Raw genomic sequence first — 22,663 nt, forward strand, 5'->3', positions numbered from 1 at the left:
CCTACAGCAGAGGTTAAATATTTGTTTACTATCACAGTGATCAATGGGTGCAGTGATCTTGAAAAAAAAAAATTATTTGAGGATGATCTCTGGCTTACCATCCATACAGGAAGTGCAAAAACTTGTTTTAACTGGTATGTCACATATATTGTGAAGAACATTGTTGCTGTGAATTTTCTTTCCTTTTCTCCCTTATTTTCTTTTTTAATTTTTTTTTCCTTTTTTGCTTTGCCTTTCTTCTTTCTATTTTCTATCACATGACTTTGTAAATGAACCATCTGGTGTGTTTATATTAATGGCCTACATAAGGTGGAAAGCTGGCAGAATCGTTAGCATGCCAGGCAATATGTTTAACAGTATTTTGCCCATTGCTACATTCTGAGTTTAAATTCCGCCAAGGTCAATTTTGATTTTCATCCTTTCAGGGTTGATAAATTAAGTGCTAGTTAAACACTGGGGTTGATGTAATTGATTAGTCCACTCCCCACAAATTTCAGGCCTTGTGCCTATTGCTGAAAGGATTTTAACAGCCTGCCAATGTATAACAGTGAGTTTTCTTGCCCTAGGTGTTGGGAAGACACTTGGCAAGAAATGGAAACAGAATTGAAAGAAGAAGAAGACAATAATAATAATGATAATAATGATAATGATAATGATGATAATAATTATAATAATAAAAGTAGTAATAATAATAATAACAACAGCAACAACAACAACTATAATAATTATAATAATAATTTTCTGTTAATAATAATTGTAGAATAAAGATACAAATTTGTGGAAGTGATATGTAGTTTATTATGTTAAGCACAACCCTTTTTATTGATCCTTGAAAGCTGGGAAATAAATTCAGCCCTGACAAGATATTAAATTTGAATTTAGACTGTCATAACTTAGAACTAAAACTGTTTCTGCTACACCTCTGTCTTTAAACATTCCAACACCAAAGTGAAGATGATAATATTAATAATAACAGCAACAACAACAACAATAATCCTTTCTACTATAGGCACAAGGCATGACATTTTGGGAGAGGGGGCCAGTCAATTAGAATGACTCCAGTACACAACTGGTACTTAATTTATCAATCCCTAAAGGATGAAAGGCAAAGTTAACCTTGGCAGAATTTGAACTCAGAACATAAAGACAAATGAAGTGCTGCTAAGCATTTTGCCTGACATGCTAATGTGTCTGCCAGCTCGCCACTTTACAACAACAATAATAGAAAGAAGAAGAAGCTATACCTGGTCCCTCAACACTATATACTATATAAAAAAATAGCTCTGATAGGAACAACCCACATCCTACACAAAACGCTATCAGTTCAATGATACAACCCAAACAAAATAACCCACAAACACAAGATACATTCTATACTTAAATGTCCAATAAAATAAACAACCACTACTACTACTACTACTACTACTACTACTACTACTACTACTACTACTAATAATAATAATAATAATAATAATAATAATAATAATAATAATAATAATATTAATAATAATAATAACCAGAACATGATAGTTACAAATAAATGTTGACATCATACATGTAGTGTCATTCATTTTCAGTCTTCAAAAAAAAAACGTCCTGCCATGGAAAAATAATACCTTGCTTGGAAATAAATAAGGGTTGGTGACAGGAACGGCATTTGATCATAGAAAACCCACCTTAATGAAAAGAGAAATGAGTATGACAATGACTATCATTGTAGGAATGCTTGATCAGAATTGACTTGGATTAGATAGCAAAAGTAATGATCCTCCTCCTCTTCCTTCATCATACTTGGATGAATTGAACAGAATTTGTTGAGGCAAATCTTTTTGCAGTCAGATGCCCTTTCTGTTGTAGACCCTCACCTATTTCCAAGCAAGATAATATCTCCCCATGGCCAGGCATGTTTCCATGGAGGATTGGAAATGAATAAAACTGCTTGTATGACAATAACCTTTGTTTACAATTAGTGTGTGATGCTGAGAAAGAGACACAAGCACACACATGCGCATGCACACACACACACACACTTACACACACATACACTTACACACATACATACTCACATACAAATGTGTGTGATGGGCTCCTTCCAGTTTCTTATTTCTTTACTGCCCACAAGGGGCCACACACAGAGGGGATAAACAAAGACAGACAAATGGATTAAGTCGATTATATTGACCCCAGTGCGTAAAAGGTACTTAATTTACGACCCCGAAAGGATGAAAGGCAAAGTCAACCTCAGCGGAATTTGAACTCAGAACGTACCAGCAGACGAAATATCACTAAGCATTTGGTAGTTTCTGTTCACCAAATCCACTCATATAGCATTGCTCTGCCAGGGAATATGTAGAAGATACTGGCCCAAGGTGCCACACAGTAGGATTGAACCCAAAACTACATGGTTAGGAAGCTGTACCCTGTGCCTAACCATGCCTACATTTCATTGTCTTTATAATACATTTTTCATGTTGTATCTTTAGGAACATCTTTTTAAAGAATGGCATCATTAAAATTGGAGATTTCGGAATTTCAAGAATATTGGCAGGACCATCAGACTATGCTTCAACTTTTATTGGGACTCCCTATTATATGAGCCCAGAAGTGCTGAAACATGAAGGTTATAACTGCAAGGCTGACATTTGGTAAGCGCTCATTATTTTCCTTTACATCAAAAATTTTATTGTTTTTACACAACAGTATGCTATGATGATTTTGAGAGAGACCTGGTTACTATTTCATGCAATATGATTGATTGTGTAGTGTTTCCCTCACTGACTCTTAAAAAAAACTGACTACTTTATTATTATTATTATCATTATTATTTTTTTTTTTTCTTCTTTCAAATTTGCTTCCATTTCTTGCCGAGTGTCTTCCCGACTCCTATGGCAAAGAAACTCATAGTATACATTGGTAGGCCATTAAACTAAACTCAATAGTTCGTTCATTTTTTAAATTTTTTTAAAGTTAAATTAAAATACATGGGTAGTAATAGTTCTCACATCGACAATGCTCTTCTCAATACGTGTGATGTACCAGTTAAGACAATCTTTTGCACTTCTTGCAGGGATGGTAAGCCAGGGATCATTCTCATATAATTTTCGGTTCCCTTCTTGATCATTCCTAGTGCTCCTACGATCACTGGTATTGTAACCGCCTTGAGATGCCACATTTTCTCAATTTCAATGAGTAGGTCTTTTTATTTTCTGAGCTTGTCAAACTCTTTTGCCGAGATATTATGATCACAGGGGATGCTCATGTCGATCAATAATCAAACTTTATTGTTTTGGTCTTTCACAACAATATCTGGTTTATTAGCTTTGATGGTTTGGTCTGTATGTACTGGAAAGTCCCACAGAATTGTTACATTTTCTCCTTCGGTTACAGCTTCAGGGTGGTGATTATACCACTTGTCGGCAGTTTTGATATTGTAATGCCGACTTATTAGCCAGTGTAAATATTGGCCAACTCTGTCATGTCTTAATTTATACTCCACTGGTGCTAAGACTTTACATCCAGAGATTAGGTGGTCCACTGTTTCAATCATGTCATTGCAGAATTGGCATTTTGGGTCTGCTCCATTTTTCATCACATTGGCATGGTAGTTCCGGGTTAATAGGCTTTGATCTTGAGCAGCCAGGATGAAACCTTTAACAAGTTCCCCATGTCGCATCTATTTAGGGATCCTGCAATCATTCATTCTAACAAGGTGTCCAGTTCAATGTAACCGGTGTTTGTACACCATCACTTCAATACTCAATTATATTGGCTTTCCTCAGGACCTGTGTATGTCAGGTCACTTGTAAGGCTCTCATGGGTGCTGCTGGTAACATGGAACCCAGTACAACCTGTTGCATGGTCAGGTTGTCAACAACTAAACCAGCACCCCAACCAGGCTAGCCTGGTGAGGAGGGTTGCTAGAAACCCAGTAGAACTAAAAACAAGACCATAACTAACTTTTAGGAACATTGTGTGCTCAAGACTACCTTTTATATAGGCATACATATAATTAAATCGTGCTATTACAACCACATCTCATCATTCAAACACAAAAATAAGGAAAATGTGACATCACTTAGCAAGCTAATATGGCAACTTAGGGATGAAAAGACTGAATATGAGCTAAAATGGTCAATCCTAAGTTGAGCTAAACCATATTAAATAGCAAGAAGTTGACGTGAACTTTGCCAAGAGGATTCATTCTAAATATTTACATCAGAGAGTAGCTTTATTAACTGTAGGCAGGAATTAGCAACATACTGTAAGCATTCTTATAATAAATCCTAGATAACTTTAACACCATAGCAAGAGACATAGGTCAGGATAGGTATGATGCCTAAGAGATAAATGTGAATTAACTAATTTTTATATGTATATATATATATATATAATATATATATATATATATATATATATATATATATATATATATATATATGTTTTTATTTTGTTTTTATCATCATCATCATCATCATCATTTAACATCTATTTTCCATGCTGTCATGGGTTGGACAGTTTGACAGGAGCTGGTCAGCTGCCCAGGTTCCATGTCTGTTTTGGCATGGTTTCTACAGCTAGATGCTCTTCCTAATGCCAACCATTTCACAGAGTGTACTGGGTGCTTTTCACACGGCACTTCAATATGGCACCAGCACAGGTGTTTTTATGTGACACCAGCACACAAGCTTTTACATGGCACTGACATGGGCATTTTTACATAATGCCAACATGGGTGCATTTATGTAACACCTGCATGGGCACTTTTATGTGGCACCAGCACAGGTGCTTTTACATGAGTGGCACCAGCATGGATGCTTTTACATGATACTGGCACAGGTGCTTTTATGTAGCACCTGCACAGGCGTTTTTACATGACCCTAACACAAGTGGTTTTTATGTGACACCAACACTTAAATGCTCTCAAGACAAGGACCTCTTGGCTGAGTGAGGGATGTAGAGGACATGCTGTATGTATGGACAATATATGAATATCTTTAATTGTTATTTTAAAGTCAAAACAATGCAAATTATAAGAAATAATACAAGCAGATGGTTTGTACTTTTGCCTTGTATTTCAATATTTTGGGGTTAGAACCATTTCTTCAGAAAATCTTCAGAGAAATGGTATTGTGAGCTGACTTCTCTATTCTGTAGTGTGTTTATATGAAGGGTTGCATTGCATGATCAATAAAACAAGTTGGTGTTTGGAATATAAATAAATATGAAATTTTGACGGAAGATTTTAAATATAAATCACTTTGAGGCTGGAAGTTTATATTGTAAAATCAAAAGCAGTCTTGTGTGGGTTGATATCAAAAGGGTTAATCTCTTTACTTCTATGGTTTTGTAAAAAATTAAAGGAAACTTCAAAAAATTATTTCACCTTCAACTAATTTTTATATGGTGCATTGTTGTGACCCTGAGAGAGAGGTGGTGTTGAGTGAAATATGTAATTTCTCTTTCTCAACAAAATTTTTCTCTCCATTACTTAGTCCGACTGTAACGCTTTCATGCGATTAGTTGAAGTGTGAGAGAAAAACAGGGAGAAAGAAAAAGGAGAGAGAAAAAGAGGGTAAGGTGAAGAGTAAGAGAGAAGATGGAGAGTGCTGCATATTAATTCTATAAAATTGTGCATAAAGTATATAAAGTGTATATATAAAGTGCATTAAGTAATCATTGTATTCCAATTTCCTTCACTTTTCAATGATTAGTAGATGAGCAACTATCTTTTGATACAGACACAACACAGGCTAAGCTTTCAGGTTTTTTGGATAAAGTTTTCAGAAATAACCCAATAAGTTTGCCATTAACTCTGTGAAAATTCCATGAGTCCTGTTAATCATCATTATTATTATATGATCATATCATCAGCCAGTAAGAGACATTCTCAACTGGTTATGGTATTATATATATATATATATATAGTATTGAGCAGAATATTTGCTATAGCCTATCTTGTACGCTAAGACAAAACATATACATGCTAACACTTCCAATCAGTTAAGATCAGAAGCTGTAACTAAGTGGTTTGACAAAAGTGACCATCAGAATAAGTACCAAGATTAAGAAGCAAAATAAGCACTGGGTTCAATTTGTTCAATTAAACCCTTCAATGCAGTGCCTTGGCATGGTTGCAGTCCAATGACTGAAACAAGTAAATAATGAAAGCTAAATCCTATTTTTTGTCATTGAATCTTTTCAGGTCTATTGGCTGTATCCTATTTGATATGTGTGCATTGGAGCATCCATTCACTGGAGAATCTTTTTATTCAATTGTGAACAAGATTGTTAAAATGGAACCACCACCTCTGCCCAACCGCTATCCCGAAGAATTAAGCAATATATTCAATCTGTAAGTTATCTTATCTTTTATCTTTACTCATGCTGGGGAACCACCTCAAAGTGTTTTAGTTGAATGAATTGACCCTAATTGACCCCGGTACTTACTATTTACTCTTTCAAGCCTGATACTGAATCTGTTGGTCTCTTGTGCTGAACTTCTAAGTCATGAGGATGTAAACAAACCAGCATTGATGGTCAAGTGGTGGTGAGGAACAAACACGAACACAAAGACACACACATACATAGATCATCATCATTGTCGTCGTCATTATCATCATCGTCATCACCATTTAATGTCTGCCTTCCATTCTAGTATGGGTAGGATGGTTTGGTAAGGAACCAGCAAGCTACAGGGCTATGCTGAGTTCCAGTGTCATTTTTTACATGGTTTCTACCACTTTACAGAGCATATAGAGTGATATTTTTTTTCCATGCCACTAGCTCCAGTGAGGTTTTCATGTAACTTACACGACAGGAAAGAACTAAGACAAGCCAGGTGTTGACAGGTATAAGTATGACAAAGTGACAAGCACAGGTGTGTTGCTATAGAATAGATAGATGGCTGAAGGAGATGAGAGGAAGGTAATGAAGAGATGCTAGAGCAAACTCTCAAAGAACAAGAAGGTGAGCATCAGAGAGAATGCAGACAGTGGATCATTGGAGGGGATGAGAGAGTGGATGTTTTCATAAGAGTATGAAGTGGGAGTAAACAGGTGGAGGTAGTGCTTAATATAGTGAGTGATGAACAAGTGTGTGAGTGCATATGATTGGAAATACTAGTATGTAGAGAGGTAAGGTGAGAGATACTGGAATGACTCAGGAGGGAGTAAAGAATATATTTCTTTACTACCCATAAGGGGCTAAACACAGAGGGGACAAACAAGGACAGACAAACGAATTAAGTCGATTACATTGACCCCAGTGCGTAATTGATACTTAATTTATCGACCCTGAAAGGATGAAAGCAAAGTCGACCTCGACGGAATTTGAACTCAGAATGCAGTGGTGGACGAAATACCGCAAAGCATTTTGCCCGGCGTGCTAACGTTTCTGCCAGCTCGCCACCTTGAAAGATATGTTGGTAGCGAGAACAATGGGCAAGGTGTAGGAGTAGTGGAGAGAAAGAGAGATAGGGATACATAAGGGGCTTTAGTTCATGGGTTGTAATGGTAGAGAGATGTTCAGAATGGAATGTAGTAGAAGGGAGAAAGAGCAGTGACTGTAGGTAAAGAAAAGAAGCGATTGGTTGAAATAGTGTGAACAGGGATAATGAGGAATGAAAGTAGTTGAAGGGCAGGAAACCATTTGGAATCGGATGGGATGGGATGTAATATCTGCTGATGCTGCTCTCTGCTGAATATGGCAGCTGTGTAGTGATATAGATGGAGGAGGGAAATGTTTGACATGTCAGAGAGAAGAAGAGGAAGAAACCTTTTTTATATATAGATTTTTTTCGATTGGTCTGGAAGGAGGAGCTATACTCATTGTCTTAGTAAGCCCTTCCAGACTGGTGAGATAATCTTGTTATTTTTTTCTCTTGAACAGTTGTAAGTTAACAGTTACAGGGAGATAATTTCTGAAGGCCAGTGTTCTGGCTGAGAGGACTGGGTATAATAGTGAAAGATCTGGAAGGGGTGGACACAATATAGATCATGAGAAGACGGAAAATGAATGAATTGGGAGTGCCTAAGTGGTGGTCACACAAGACAGGCAAGTTCTGAGAAGCAGAAATCACTGTAATAGGAGCAGAAAAAAACAGAGAGAATATGTTTGTGGACCAGAGAATGGAATGTGTTGGTGAACAACATGCTATTCAGTTGAGCAGTTTTTCATCTTGAATGCAGTCTAGGAGGTAGTCTATATATGTAGTAGCAGAACCACCCGAAATATGATAACAGTACTCTATTGTGGTCTAACTTGAGAGTTGTAGAGGCTTAGTAGTTATAGTGGACTGAAGTATTTTCTGATCTGAAGAGGAAGGCCAGTCTTTACAATATTATAGATGTGAGTATCGAAGAAGATCCGCATTGGTGGTGAGGTCTAGCATCTATAGTGACATTGAGGGGTCTAATTGCATGCTGTTCATGTTTAGAGAAAGGAGTTCTGTTCATGTTTAGGGAGTTTTCTCAGTTCATGATATTCATGTTTAGGGATATTTGAGGTGATTGTGTCTTTGTACTGTTGAAGAAAATAAGTTTGGTATTCATTGCAAGATTATTTTGAGGTCTTTCTTCAGGGAGCCATTGTGGGTTTAGCATAAGATGTTTTGAAGTTCTCTGTTTGTACTCTCTCTCTCTCTTACATTCACCTTCCTATAATATCACCACCGTCTTTGACTTCCTTACAGATTCTCCCACTTATCCTTATATAATGCAAGGTAACCATATATTTCCTCTGCAGCAAGACACCTGTGCCTGTCCCTCTATTCCATCTGGAATAAAGCCACTTCTGTCTGTTACAACCCCACTCAGTCCAGGGTTTTTTTTCTTTGTTTTGTAAGTTATTTGGCAACCTTATTAGTACCAGTGTCATGGAAAAAGCATCCAGTACACTTTGTAAAGTAGTTGGTGTTAGGAAGGGCACCCAACCTTAGAAATTGTGCCAAAGCAAACACTGGAGCTCAACACAGTCCTCTGGTCTGGTGGATCCAGTCAAACCATCCAACCCAAGTCAGCATGGACAATAGACATCAAATGATGATGATGATGATGATGTTTAAGGAACCTGTGTGGGTTTGACATGGGGTCCAGTTTGCATGTGGATGATGTTTGGATGGAGAAAAAATGTAAGGACAAAACCAAACATTGGGATGCAGCAGAGTTAATAGAATTTGGACCAGAGAATGCTCCATAAATACATACTGTCATAGTGCAATCTGACAAGAGGCCACTGATCCAAGAGATGAAAGATAGATAGGTGTGCAATTTTAGCATACCAAACATAGTCAAATGTTCTTTTGATATCAAGGCCAACAATATTGCTTTTGTTAAATTTCTCAAGGACAATAGTGCACTGTTGAGTGACATAGGAGAGTGAGCTCTGGCTTTATGAAATTTGTATTGGTAATCATTAACCATTTAGCAATTAAACCAGGCATGTCCAACCCAAATATACTACCTGTTTTATGTTCAAACCAGACAGATTCAGTCTCTCACCCCATCTTACAATGTCATTCTGAAAATAAACAGTCACGTCGTCAAAATCTCAAAGCGACAAGATAATGCAGGGTTAATTCAAAACAATGTGCATAAATATGTAATCTGAAAGCTAAAGGGTTAAGGAGGGAGAAAGGTTCAAAGTATTGGAGAATGTTGTTAATGGCTGTTTCCTTTGCCTTTTAGATTTTGGCAGTGATTGTGATAGAATAGTTAGTTAAATATTTGCATGTGCTGAAAATCAATACAGAATAAAATATCTAACATTGCTTTGATTACATGAGAAAAAGCGCACAAAGTTTACATTGCGTATTTTTCAACAAAAACACTCCTTTTTGATACCAACCCACGTAGATTTGCCCTTCGTTCCATAATGCCAACTTTCTGTATTAAAGCCCTCTCCACCAGAATCCGAGCCTTCAGGAATTACTTCCCTACAACTGTTAATTTACTACTGTTCAAAAGAAACAATAATTAGATTATTTCATCAACCTCAAAGGGCTTGCTAAATAAAAATACAGGTATGTGATGGAGAATGAAATTTTGTTACATCCATAGCTCTTCTGAATTCATTAATGGAGCAAAATGGCTACAAATTCATTAATGAAGTGAAATGTAAATCACAGACTTAGCTTACCAAGTACTTATCTTATGTGTAAATACAACAATGAATGGCATCTGAATTCATCATCATCATCATCATCGTTTAACGTCCGTTTTCTATGCTAGCATGGATTGGACAGTTCGACCGGGGTCTGGGAAGCCAGGAGGCTGCGTCAGGCTCCAGTCTGATTTGGCAGAGTTTCTACAGCTGGATGCCCTTCTAACGCCAACCACTCCATGAGTGTAGTGGGTGCTTTTTATGTGCCACCGACACAGGTGCTAGACGAGGCTGGCGAACAGCCATGCTCGGATGGTGCTTTTTACATGTCACCGACACGGATGCCAGTCAGGTGGCAATTATTTCAAAAGAGTGGATAGAATGCTCCACAATATATGTTTAAAATAATACCTTACATTGAAATTTCATGCTAATTTATGTTCTAATCCTCCTATTGAAGCAGATTTTCTATAGTTGGATGCCCTTCCTGTTGCTAATTTTCACCTATTTTCAAGCAAAATAATATTTCCCCATGGCAAGACATGATTTCACAGAATACTGGAAATGAATGATACAGCATGTATGACTGTGGCAGTTAGTCATTTACAACAGCCACACAGTGTCAAACCTGAGAGACACAAACATACACACACTCACACTCTCACACTTACATAGACAATGGGCTTCTTTCAGTTTTCCTCTATCAAATCTACTCACAAGGCTTTGGTTGGTCCAGAGCTATAGTAGAAGACACTTGCCCAAGTTGCCACATAGTGGGACTGAACCCAAAACCATGTGGTTGCAAATTGAACTTCTTAGCCACACATCCATACCTGCATTTAACAAAGTAATTTTACTAAATTTCTCATTGTTTTCAAAATTAATCAAAACAAAATGATGACAAAAGGGATTGCAGGAAAAACTGCTTTTTAATTTTATTTTGTGATCAATAAATTCAACAATTTAAGTTTATATTTTTTTAGACAAATCCTAAAATTAAATGAAGAATAAATATGTTTAGACATCTAAATAAAATGGACGCAGACACAAAAGTTAGCTAAGTTTGATTCCACTCTCTTTTGATTCTTATTTATGTGGCTTTTGTACAGGCTTGGTTTGGACATTAAAAAATGTATTTTATAATCATAGCAAAATTCTCAAGAAATTAAGGTGCTCCAGCATGGCCGTGGCCTTTCAGGCTAAAACATTTTGAAGGACTTAAGGATTTATTCCTTTCTTTTTTTTCTCTCTTTTATAGAATGTTGAAGAAGAACCCAGCAGAACGACCATCAACCAGAGATATCCTGAAAATGCCTTTTATTTGTCGACATTTTCCTGTAAGTACATTTGTGTGTGTGTGCTTGTGCATGCATGCATGCACCTGCATGTGTGCATGTATCGTGAGAATCCAAAATGTGTTTTTGGATTTGATAATCAGAAAGTTTTTGCCTCTTTGTCCTGGAAATTTCATATATTTCTAAACCAATTACAATAATTTAACATCATCAAGCTTATCATTACTGGTGAGCTTGAGGCCAGTTAAGTGTTACCCTTTTTATACCAACCTGTCTGAAACCAGTCCTGGTTCTATAGTACAAACTTGTTTTAAAGTGATTTCAATTGAAAACATTCTATCACAATTTTATGTCAATTTATGTTTCAAATATCCGCTTAATAATGATAGAATTATTTTATTTTATTAAATTCCTCATTATTTTTAAAGTTATTTGAAACAAAAGCATTGTATGGTAACAAAAGGGTTGACGTGATCTAAATTAAAATTTCCCATTAAAATTTCATACTAATTTATATTTCAAATATTTACTTAATACCAACAAAACAGTTTTATTAAGTTTCCCATTACTTTTTTAATTAATTCATGTAAAGACAATTTCAACAGAAATATGATAAAATGATTTGAACTAAAGTTTTCCATCAAAATTTCATATTAATTTGTTTCAAATATCAGCTCAGTAATGTCAAAGTTATTTTACAAAATTCTCCATTATTCTCAAAATTTATGGAAACAAAGGTGGTGTATTTCAAAAAACATATTGTAATGATATGACTAAATTTTTTTTTTTTTTGGAAGCACTCCGTCGGTTACGACGAGGGTTCCTGTTGATCCGATCAACGGAACAGCCTGCTCGTGAAATTAACGTGTAAGTGGCTGAGCACTCCACAGACACGTGCACCCTTAACGTGGTTCTCGGGGATATTCAGCGTGACAGAGAGTGACAAGGCCGACCCTTTGAAATACAGGTACAACAGAAACAGGAAGTAAGAGTGATAGAAAGTTGTGGTGAAAGAGTACAGCAGGGGTCACCACCATCCCTGCCGGAGCCTCATGGAGCTTTAGGTGTTTTCGCTCAATAAACACTCACAACGCCCGGTCTGGGAATCGAAACCGCGATCCTACGACTGCGAGTCCGCTGCCCTAACCACTGGGCCATTGCACCTCCACTTATGACTAAATAACCTAGCATTCAATGTAGAGGCCATGGTGTTGCACTGCTGGAATCCACCTTTCTTATTTCTTTACTGCCCACAAGGGGCTAAACATAGAGGTGAAAAACAAGGACAGACAAAGGAATTAAGTCGATTACATCGACCCCAGTGTGTAACTGGTACTTAATTTATCGACCCTGAAGGGATGAAAGACAAAATTGACCTTGGTGGAATTTGAACTCAGAATGTAAAGACAGACAAAATACCGCTAAGCATTTCGTCCGGCGTGCTAATGTTTCTGCCAGCTCACCCACCTTTCTGCTAGTTCTTTGATCCCATTCTGAGGTGAAGAACTCTTTCACTGAAGCTTCCATTGCCTCTTGGTTGATGAAGTGTTTTGAGTGCTGGAAGTGAGTGATGAATTGGAACAAGTAATAATCCGAGGCAGCTAGATCCAGACTATATACTGGGGGTGGCATCAGTTTGATTCCCTTAAGTTCTTGGAGTTTATTCCAAGTTTTTCAAGGAGTAATGAGGTCTTGCGTTGTCCTGCTGCAGAAGAGCTCACTTTCTGTTTACCAGTGCCAGGCATTTTTGCTGCACAATGGCATACAACCTCTCCAGCTGTTTAGAATGCTGGTTGGCATTGACAGTGCAACCATCAGGAAAGAACCTGTAGTGAATTATCCCTCATAATTCCACAAGACACAGAGCATCACTTTGTGTTTGAAATGCTCACTTTTGGCGACAGGTTCTGGAAATTGGCCCTTACCTAACCACTGCTTATGCATGTTAGGATTGTGGAAAAATTTTCCCCTTGGGTTGTCACTTGTTCTGATTCATGAATCACTTCTTGTACTCATGTCTCACCACCCAAGAGGAAATGAAAGCTTCAGTGAAGGAGTTCTTCACCTTGAAGGACAAACACTGCTATCAGGGTGGGATCAAGGTACTGGCAGAAAGGTTGCTTGAGACGGTGCAACACAATGGTCTCTACTTTGAATTCCAGACTGCTTTTGTTGTAACTTGACAAATAAAGCAGATAAGTTACCAAAATATTGCAAAACTCAACACAATATATATATATATATATATATATATATATATATATATATGTCCCAAATGCTCATTTAGCCCATATAATATCAATTCCCTGAGACTACCCCTGGCTCTATGATACAAACTTCCTGTTTTAATATATTCTAAATTAAAACCCTCCATCAAAATTTAATGCTAATTTATGTTCAAAACATCAGCTTAATAAGGACAAATTTTATAAAAATTTTCATTGTTTTAAAATTAGATGAAACAAAAGCAGTGTATTTTAACCTATCTTTTTATATAAATTTGTAAATATAATTTATAACTTTATTAGTATATTTTATTATTATATTTTTATAATTTAACTGTTGATTAAGAATCATTTATAAATTGATTCTCAATTTCTTACTTTATTACTGTCTTTAAATTTCTTGCAGAAAATGAATGATGAATGCAAAATTGATGGAAAATTGTAAGTATAATTAGTTGATTAATTAATTAGTCATTACTACCACCATTATCATCATCGTGATCATCATCAATCATTATCATGATCAACACCACCACTGCTACCATACCACTGTCACCACTGCCACCATCATCACCCCCACCACTACCACCACCATCACCACCCCACCACTATAAAAGCCTGTAGGTGGTCACTCATCTGTTAGAAATAGCTGCCTAGTCTCCCTCAAATCACAACCTGCTACTTGAAGAAAATATCATATTCGATAATATGATACTGGGTTCCCTGAACATATGAAAAAGACAGGATATTCATGACCAGAATGGCTTTGATCATAGGTCTTCTTCATTAGGGCTGACTTGGGGCTAAACAACATCATCATGCCACCACTACTTTCACCATTACCTCCCCACTATTATCATCCTTACCGTAATCACCACCATTCATCGTGATTACCTTCCCACCACTACCACCATTGCTTATTACCACTACCACTACCACCACCACCACCACTACCATTGATCATCATTACCTTCACTATCAACACCAACACTAACATGACCACCAACACCATCCCTGATCGTCATCACCATTACAGCTACCACTAATATGACAAGTAAAAACTAAAAAAACTGACTATACCTTTACTCTACAAAATTGTAAAACTGCAAATGTGAGGCAATTTACATACTGATTTTTATACCAGATTTTATTGACTGCTATATTTAAATTGATGTTATCAGGTAATTGAGTGAAGTGCGAAAGATAGGCAGTTGCGCTGGATATATTTATGGTTTCAATTTTAGTACCTTGCAATTTATAAGTTTAAATTGTCCTAATACTGTGAAATAAGCCACTTCAAAATCACTAAAAAAATTTTCAGTAACAATCAGATTGTAAATGGAATCTTTTTTTGTCACTCTCTGTCTGTGTGTGTGTGTGTGGGGGGGTCATAATATAAGAGTTGTAAAGTACATCAAAAACATATTTTACATAGTGCAAGCATTGTCTGATATGGACCTCAATGTATTGTGTTTGTCTGACAGACAAGAATAATTATGAACAGCCCAGCCTGTGCACCTGAGCACTGTATACAATAATTTCATTATATTATTATAAATTTTGATATTATATATGTATGTGTGTATGTACATACCTATTTCTTTACTACCCACAAGGGGCTAAACACAGAGGAGACAAACAAGGACAGACAAACGGATTAAGTCGATTACATCAACCCTAGTGTGTAACTGGTACTTATTTAATCAACCCCGAAAGGAGGAAAAGCAAAGTCGACCTCAGCGGAATTTGAACTCAGAACATAACGGCAGATGAAATACAGCTACGTGCTAACGTTTCTGCCAGCTCGCCGCCTTACACATGCACACATGCATGCATATATATACTCACATATATATATATATATATATATATATATATATATATATGCACACATGCATGCATATATATACACACACACACACACACATATATATATATATATATATATATATATGCATATATACATATGTGTGTGTGTGTGTGTGTGTGTGCATGTGTGTGTAGATAGACAGATAGTTATAGAAATATGTATGTCTTTCTCGGAGCAAAAATTTCTTGGAGTGGATTCCTTGCTCTCGCCACTTTTAGCCACTTCTTACAACACACAGGGAATACAGCAACTGCATTCTACCAGTCCATCTTCCCCTAGCCGCAGGGGTGTTTTGCTAGTTAATCCATAGCTGGGATCCTTACTGATGCTACCGCTCCAGGCCAGAGTAGACCTGGGAACAACAGTGGCTAAAAGGTGGTTCCACACTCCTCAAACACTGAAACCAGGGCCCAATTTACAGTCATACCCTGGACCTAGAGAAAGCATATGACTGTGTGGATGGGGATGCAATGTGGCAGGTGTTGCAGTTGTATGGAGTAGATGGTAGATTTTTGAAAGCTGTACAGAGATTTTATAGAGAAAGTAGGGTGTGTGTTAGGGTGGGTGGTGAAGTATGTGAGTGATTTAAGGTGAAGGTGGGGTTAAGACAAGGTTGTTTGATGTCTCCGTGGCTGTTCAATTTATATATGGATGATGAGGTGAGAGATGTGAATGCTAGAACCCTTGTAGGAGAGCCCAAATGGTGGGAGTAAATAGAGAGAAATGGCAGGTGAGTCAGTTGCTTGCTGATGATACAGCACTGGTGGTAGGTTCAGAAGAGCAACTGAGGAGACTGGAAGTAGAGTTTGGAAGAGTATGTGAGAGGAGGAAACTGAAAGTGAATGTAGCTAAGAGTAAGGTGATGAGATGTTTGAGAGATGGAATGGCTGGTAGGATGGGTGTGAATATAAATGGTTAGACGTTAGAGGAGGTGAGTGTTTTTAAGTTTCTGGGATCACATGTGATGGCTGATGGGAGGTTAGCTGAGGAAATGGGATATAGAGTGAGGGAGGAGAGTAAGATACTTGGAGTTGTGAAAGGTATGCTGAGAGATAAAAGGTTGAGTATGAAAGTGAAAAGAGGTGTGTATGAGGGCGTGATTGTGCCGACAATGTTATAAGGTGTAGAGACGTGGGGGCTGAGAGAAGCAGAAAGGAGGTGGCTAGATGTTTGAGGGCTATGGTCGGTGTGACACGGATGTAGAGGATGAAGAATGAGGAGGTGGAAAGGCAAGCAGGAATGAGAGAAAAATTAACAACCAGAATGGATAGACAAATGTTAAGGTGGTTTGGCCACATGAAAAGGATAGCTGAGGAGCAGATGGTAAGGAGGGTAATGAAGGCAGAAATGGTAGGCAGCAGAACCAGAGGCAGACCTCGGTTTGTGTGAATGAATGGAGTGAGGAAAGATTTGGTGGTTAGAGGTATTGGAGTGAGAGAGGCAAGAGAGTATATAAATGAGAGGAAAGCTTGGAGAGTGTTTGTGGACAGACGAGTGAATTTGATGTTGCCCAAAGGTGTATGGAACCAACATGATGCAGCGGGAGCAAACCAGCATATGCTGTCAGGCCCTGCTGCTGATATTGGTGGGTTGCATTCTATGCCTTGACCTGAGCATAGGATGGGGCTCACCTCTTTGAGCTAGGAAATGGATGAAATATATGGTGTGTCTTGTGGCTACCCAACTCCTAAAAAAATGGGGAATAAGCCTGGGTATGTATATATATTTATATATATAAGTTTGTATAAATGGTTGAAAATTGCTTTTCTGTGACAGTACAATAATCAACAACATTCTTCAGTTTTCAGGGTTCCAAGGACTAGATAATGTATTGAAGCCTATTTTAGGCCAAAGTGCTTAATTTAAGAGTTGAAACATTTTGTTGCCAAAATGTACAGTTTTTGTTAGAATTGTAGAAGATATAAACAGACCTTGATCATATATATTATATTGAAAATTAAGTTGCAAATATGACCCTTACAATGCTTAACAACAAACATCAGAAATCTTAGTTACTGCAGCCTCAAAAATCCTGATATTTATAACTTATATCACTCTTTAGCTGCCAAGCTGAAAACGTCAGAGGCAGTTATCACCTCAGAAGCTATAATGTATAATAAATGGTCCTTCTTAAATTCCACACTCTATGACTGCTGCCAAAATCTTTAGATTCAAGAAGAATAAACACTAAAACTGGTTGCCTGAGAACTCTAAGAGAATCAACAAGCTTCTGAATTATATGTTCAAGGCCTATATAGCAAATCTGGACAATTAGTTATCATGTGCTCTGATAAAGTGATAGCAAGCTCTTCAGAAATGAGTTTCAAACCACTCTATACTTTTATATATGAATGGTGATTGCAGATGCTCAGGAAATTAAGATGTATACAGATAGGTATAATATGTACAATTTCTGTGATGCACTAAAGACTCATTATAGCCCTGGGAATTATTCCATAGTACCATTCAAGTGACTAGACGGTTGGTGCTTCTCAAGTGAAAAACCAGTCTACAACAGGGGTTCACTGCAGAGAACATTTCTACCACCAGTTCTTAACCCTTTCGTTACTGAATTTCTTTTGAGGTGCTCTGTGTTTCTTTCAATTACATTAAATATAACAAAAAATTTAGTAAAATAACTTAGTTATCATTAAGCTAGTGTTAGGAACATAAATTGTGACTGAGGTTTGGTGGAAGATTTTAATTCAAAACTTATAGAAACAAGACATTTGTACTCAGAGCCAGAGCTGGTTTCAGCCGGGTTGGTAACAAAAGGATTAAATTAACCTATGGATCTAGCAGTCATCATAGAGTAATTTTGTGAAATGCCTAACATTCATTAAAATAATAAACCAACAACATTGGCTGAAGTTAGTTTCATTGTCAAAACAAGAAAGCTCTTGGTCCTGACAGTATTCTAGCAGAAATCTTGAAGGAGAAATGGTTATTTGTGCTCAATAGCATTTTGTTATATCTCAAACATGTGGAACTAGGAGAATATATATCAATATTAAATGGATACCAACATTGTCAAAATCTATAAGAACAAGGGAGACAAATCTGTTTGCTCTTATAGTTGGTATAAACCACTCCCCTGGCTCTTGCTGGGAAGATACTAGCAAAGGTTATGCTTGACAGCCTAGCAGATATGATCCTTTTACAAGACAGCATCAAGGAAAATGCCAAGAACAATACGAGAATCTGTTCATTGCATTAATGGAACTATCAAAGACTTTTAGCAGAATTGACGGAAAAATTCAGTGGGATATTCTTAGCAAGTTCGGTTGCCTGTACAAATTCCCGAATTTCCCATGCCAATTCCACATCACAGTGCTGATGACTCAAGATGTTAATGGAGCGCTGAAATCTGAGCCCCTCAGTGTAAAAACAAGAGTCAGACAAGGTTGCATGCACACTTCTGTACTGTTTAATATTTTCTTCATCTTTGTGATCACACCGTTATACAGAACAATGGAAAGAACAACAGGAGTCACTATTAACTTTCAGCTTAATGGAAACATTTTTAATGTCTGAAAGCTGTTCAGAATTTAACAGATCATTAAACTATTGCATGTTGATAATTGTACTCTTGTAGCTAATTTTCCAGAAGCTCTTCTAGCCAAAATCTTGGCAATTGTTGCAGCTTATAAAAGATAGGAACTGGTAGTTAACTTTCGGTTAACACTAAGTCATCAGTCAATGGCCCACTTTACCATCCTCTTCCCTCCCCCCTTTTCTTTTCTTTCTTTCTTTCTTTTTTTTTCTACAGTGCCAATGACTAACCTGACCTTCCCAATTCAGATACCAAGGAAGTATAATTTCCAATGACTTCATTTTAGACGAAGTGATAATAAAATCACCACAGACTTCTGAAACCTTTGGGAGGTTCAAAAAGAAGGGCTTTTCTAAATAACCATCTCTGTGTAGGTATGGTTGTGTGGCTAAGAAGCTTACTTCCTGTAGTGTGATGGATGAAGAGGACATCAGAAAAAGAAGCAATGGGAGAAAGAAATACAAAAGGCCTTACCTCGGCGAAATCAGCGGTCTCTCACAAATTCAACACGTCCTGTCGCTTTGTCGTCTATGCTGGAACTGCCGGCGCTTCCTTGCTGACCACACGTGCTTCGTTCTTGACCACATCTGCTTCCTGCCACGCATGAGCCCCCCCCCCCCAGTCTTCCGCTGGCCCCTGCAAGCCCTACGTCCGCCCACCTCATCTGTCATCCTCTCCACCAATACCACATATCTCATCACGTCCCATAACACCGACCGCCAACACCAACTTCCCAACCATGGGTTTTATTCCCACCCATGAGTCTTGGTTTCAGTCCCACTATGCAGAAACTTGGGCAAGTGTCTTCTACTGTAACCCCAAGCTGACCAAAGTGTTATGAATGGATTTGGTTGATGGAAACTGAAAGAAGCCTGTCATATACATATATATGTATGTGTGTGTGTTTGTGTGTATCATTATTTTGACATCATGTGATGATTGAATCTGAGCAGTGATGTCGTTTGTTTGCTGACTTTTATGGTGAAATATTACCTTGCTTGGAAACAGATTAAGATTGGCAACAAGAAGGAGGATCTAGCCGGAGAAAAAATCTGCCTCAGAAAATTTCATCTGACCCATGAAAACATGGAAACGTGGACATTGAATAATGAAAATAATGATGCCAATGATGATAATGGTGATGATGATGAGGGTGCAAGACACAAACCACATACTGTCAATATATTGAGGACCTTTAAAGAATCTATAGACAGAGAGAGGGAAAGGGAGAGAGAGATAGATGATGTGATGGTCGTGGCTAAAATGTTTTTGATCAGAGGTTTTCTCATTCAAGACACGCCTTAGGCTAAACTACTACTACTACTGCTGCTACTGCTGCTGCCACCATCGCCACCATCACCATCACCACCACCACCATCACCAATACTACTACACTAAACAAAAATGTTTGCTGAGTGAATTCAGAAAATCATTTTTGTTGTTGTTTTATCCCTGAATTGAAATATTTCATTTTATTTTGTGTTGTTCCTAGAGAAGCAATAAAACACCAGTGGTTGGAGAATACGACAAAAAAAAGAGCTTTAAAAGCTAAAAGCAAATTTCATGTGAGTATGCTGTATTTTATACATTTTGAAGCAAGAACCTGACATAAAGGTGATTGGAGCGGGATTGAGTTTCAGTACAAAACTTTTATGTTAGTTGTGGTATCAGTTTTAAAATGATGGCAGTAGTGGGGTTTTATTTACATAGTGCCCAGCAGAAAATAGAGATAAAGATACAAAAATACTGTATAGGACAGAGGGACTGTATGTAAATGAGTGCAGGAATACTAAATAATGTCATCAGATGGTCTCATGCCTGGTTACCCAAAACACGAGAAAACATCATGTTATTAATACATTGTTTTTGTCTTATCATTTGTATTCATCATGCGTAATAATTCTCATCACATTTTAATCTTAATTTCTGCTTGTTTATCATCTTTGAAATGTGCTTATTAAAATTCATGTTTAACCTTTTTTTGATAGCAGGCCTGAGTTTTCCTTTGGTTCTATGATACAAGCTCATGTTTTAAAGTAATCCAAGTTAAAAACCTTCTATTAAAATTTTGTGTAAATTTAAATTCGAAACACCGGACTCATAATGACAAAGCTTTCTTATTAAATCTTTCATTATTTTCACAATTAATTGAAACAAAGCCATGTATTTTAACAGAAACATGGTAACAAGAGGGTTAACTTTCCTGAAACCAATCCTTGTTTTGTGATACAAATTTCTCCATCAAAATTTTATATAAACTAAAGTTCCAAATACCAGCTTAATAGTGGCAAAATTATTTTAGTAAATGCACAATTAATTGAAGCAAAGTTAGTATAGTTTAACAAAAATATTGTAGCATAACTCTTTTGATGTAATCAACTAGCCCTTCCCCCACAAATTTTGGACCTTGTATCCATAGTAGAAAGCATTACCACATTAAACTGTACCGGTAAAACATTAAAAGTACCCAGTACATGCAGTAAAGTGGTTGGCATTAGAAGGGCATCCAGCCATAGAAACTATGCCAAAACAGACAAAATGGAGCCTAAGCAGTTCTCCAGTTGACCAGCTCCTGTCAATTCATCCAACCCATGCCAGCATGGAGAACAGACATTAAATGGTGAGATGATAATTATTTCGATTTTTGCCCTGTTTTGCCCTTCATGTTTTTGGGGGTCAATAAAATAAGTACCAGTCAAGCACTGGAGTTCATGTAATCGATTAACTCCGCCTCCAAACTTCCAGGCTTTGTGCCTATAATAGAAAGGATTATTACCATCATCATCATCATCATCATCATTATTATTATTCCTCTTTTGTAGAGCTCTCATTGACTTCAAGTTTCACTTGAAAAGGAAATTGAGAGTGGAGAGGGAAGTGCTATCCTCGAGTGAGTTTATAGAAAGAGATGAAAGTTGCAAAAATGGCAATTGTGGATGGTACCTCTCTAAGTGTAGAGCTGTGAATCAGAGAGAAGGAATTGTAGAGGGCACTTGCTCTTGAGGTTTCAGGGAAATCTCAGACAGTGGGGCTCCTCAATTATCCTTAGAGGCTTTCCTGTATCAAGAGGGCCACATCTCTATCACCTTCTCACCACTTTTCAATTTTTTTTATTATTCTCTTTTACTCTTTTACTTGTTTCAGTGATTTGACTGTGTCCATGCTGGAGCACCACCTTGAGTCGAGCAAATCAACCCCAGGACTTATTTTTTGTAAGCCTAGTACTTAGTCTATCAGTCTCTTTTGCTGAACCGCTAAGTTACGGGGACGTAAAAACACCAGCATTGGTTGTCAAGCGATGTTGGAGGTACAAATACAGACACACAAACATACACATAGATACATACATATATATATATATATATATTATATATATATATATATATATATATATATATATATATACAACAGGCTTCTTTCAGTTTCCATCTACCAAACCTACTCACAAGGCTTTGGTCAGCCCAAGGCTATAGTAGAAGAGACTTGCCCAAGGTGTCATGTAGTGGGACTGAACCCGGAACCATGTGGTTCCTAAGCAAGCTACTTACCACACAGCCACTCCTACACCTATTTATTTATTTTATTCTATTTATTTATTATCATTTCATTATATGTAAATCCC

The 22,663-nt window shown here is 37.2% G+C and overlaps 1 protein-coding gene across 1 annotated transcript in view; it reads left to right on the forward strand.

The window, feature by feature from the left end:
• Nucleotides 1-22,663, forward strand: part of LOC115210651 (serine/threonine-protein kinase Nek11-like) — a 94,716-nt gene that overhangs the window by 32,165 nt on the left and 39,888 nt on the right. Inside the window, exons 4-8 of the mRNA XM_029779305.2 lie at nt 2,484-2,645; nt 6,203-6,352; nt 11,357-11,435; nt 14,025-14,059; nt 20,534-20,606. Coding sequence (XP_029635165.1) covers nt 2,484-2,645; nt 6,203-6,352; nt 11,357-11,435; nt 14,025-14,059; nt 20,534-20,606 — 499 coding nt within the window. The remainder of the gene's footprint in view (nt 1-2,483; nt 2,646-6,202; nt 6,353-11,356; nt 11,436-14,024; nt 14,060-20,533; nt 20,607-22,663) is intronic.

The sequence above is a fragment of the Octopus sinensis genome, linkage group LG4 (assembly GCF_006345805.1).
Source record: "Octopus sinensis linkage group LG4, ASM634580v1, whole genome shotgun sequence".
In the NCBI taxonomy this organism is placed as follows: Eukaryota; Metazoa; Mollusca; class Cephalopoda; order Octopoda; family Octopodidae; genus Octopus; species Octopus sinensis.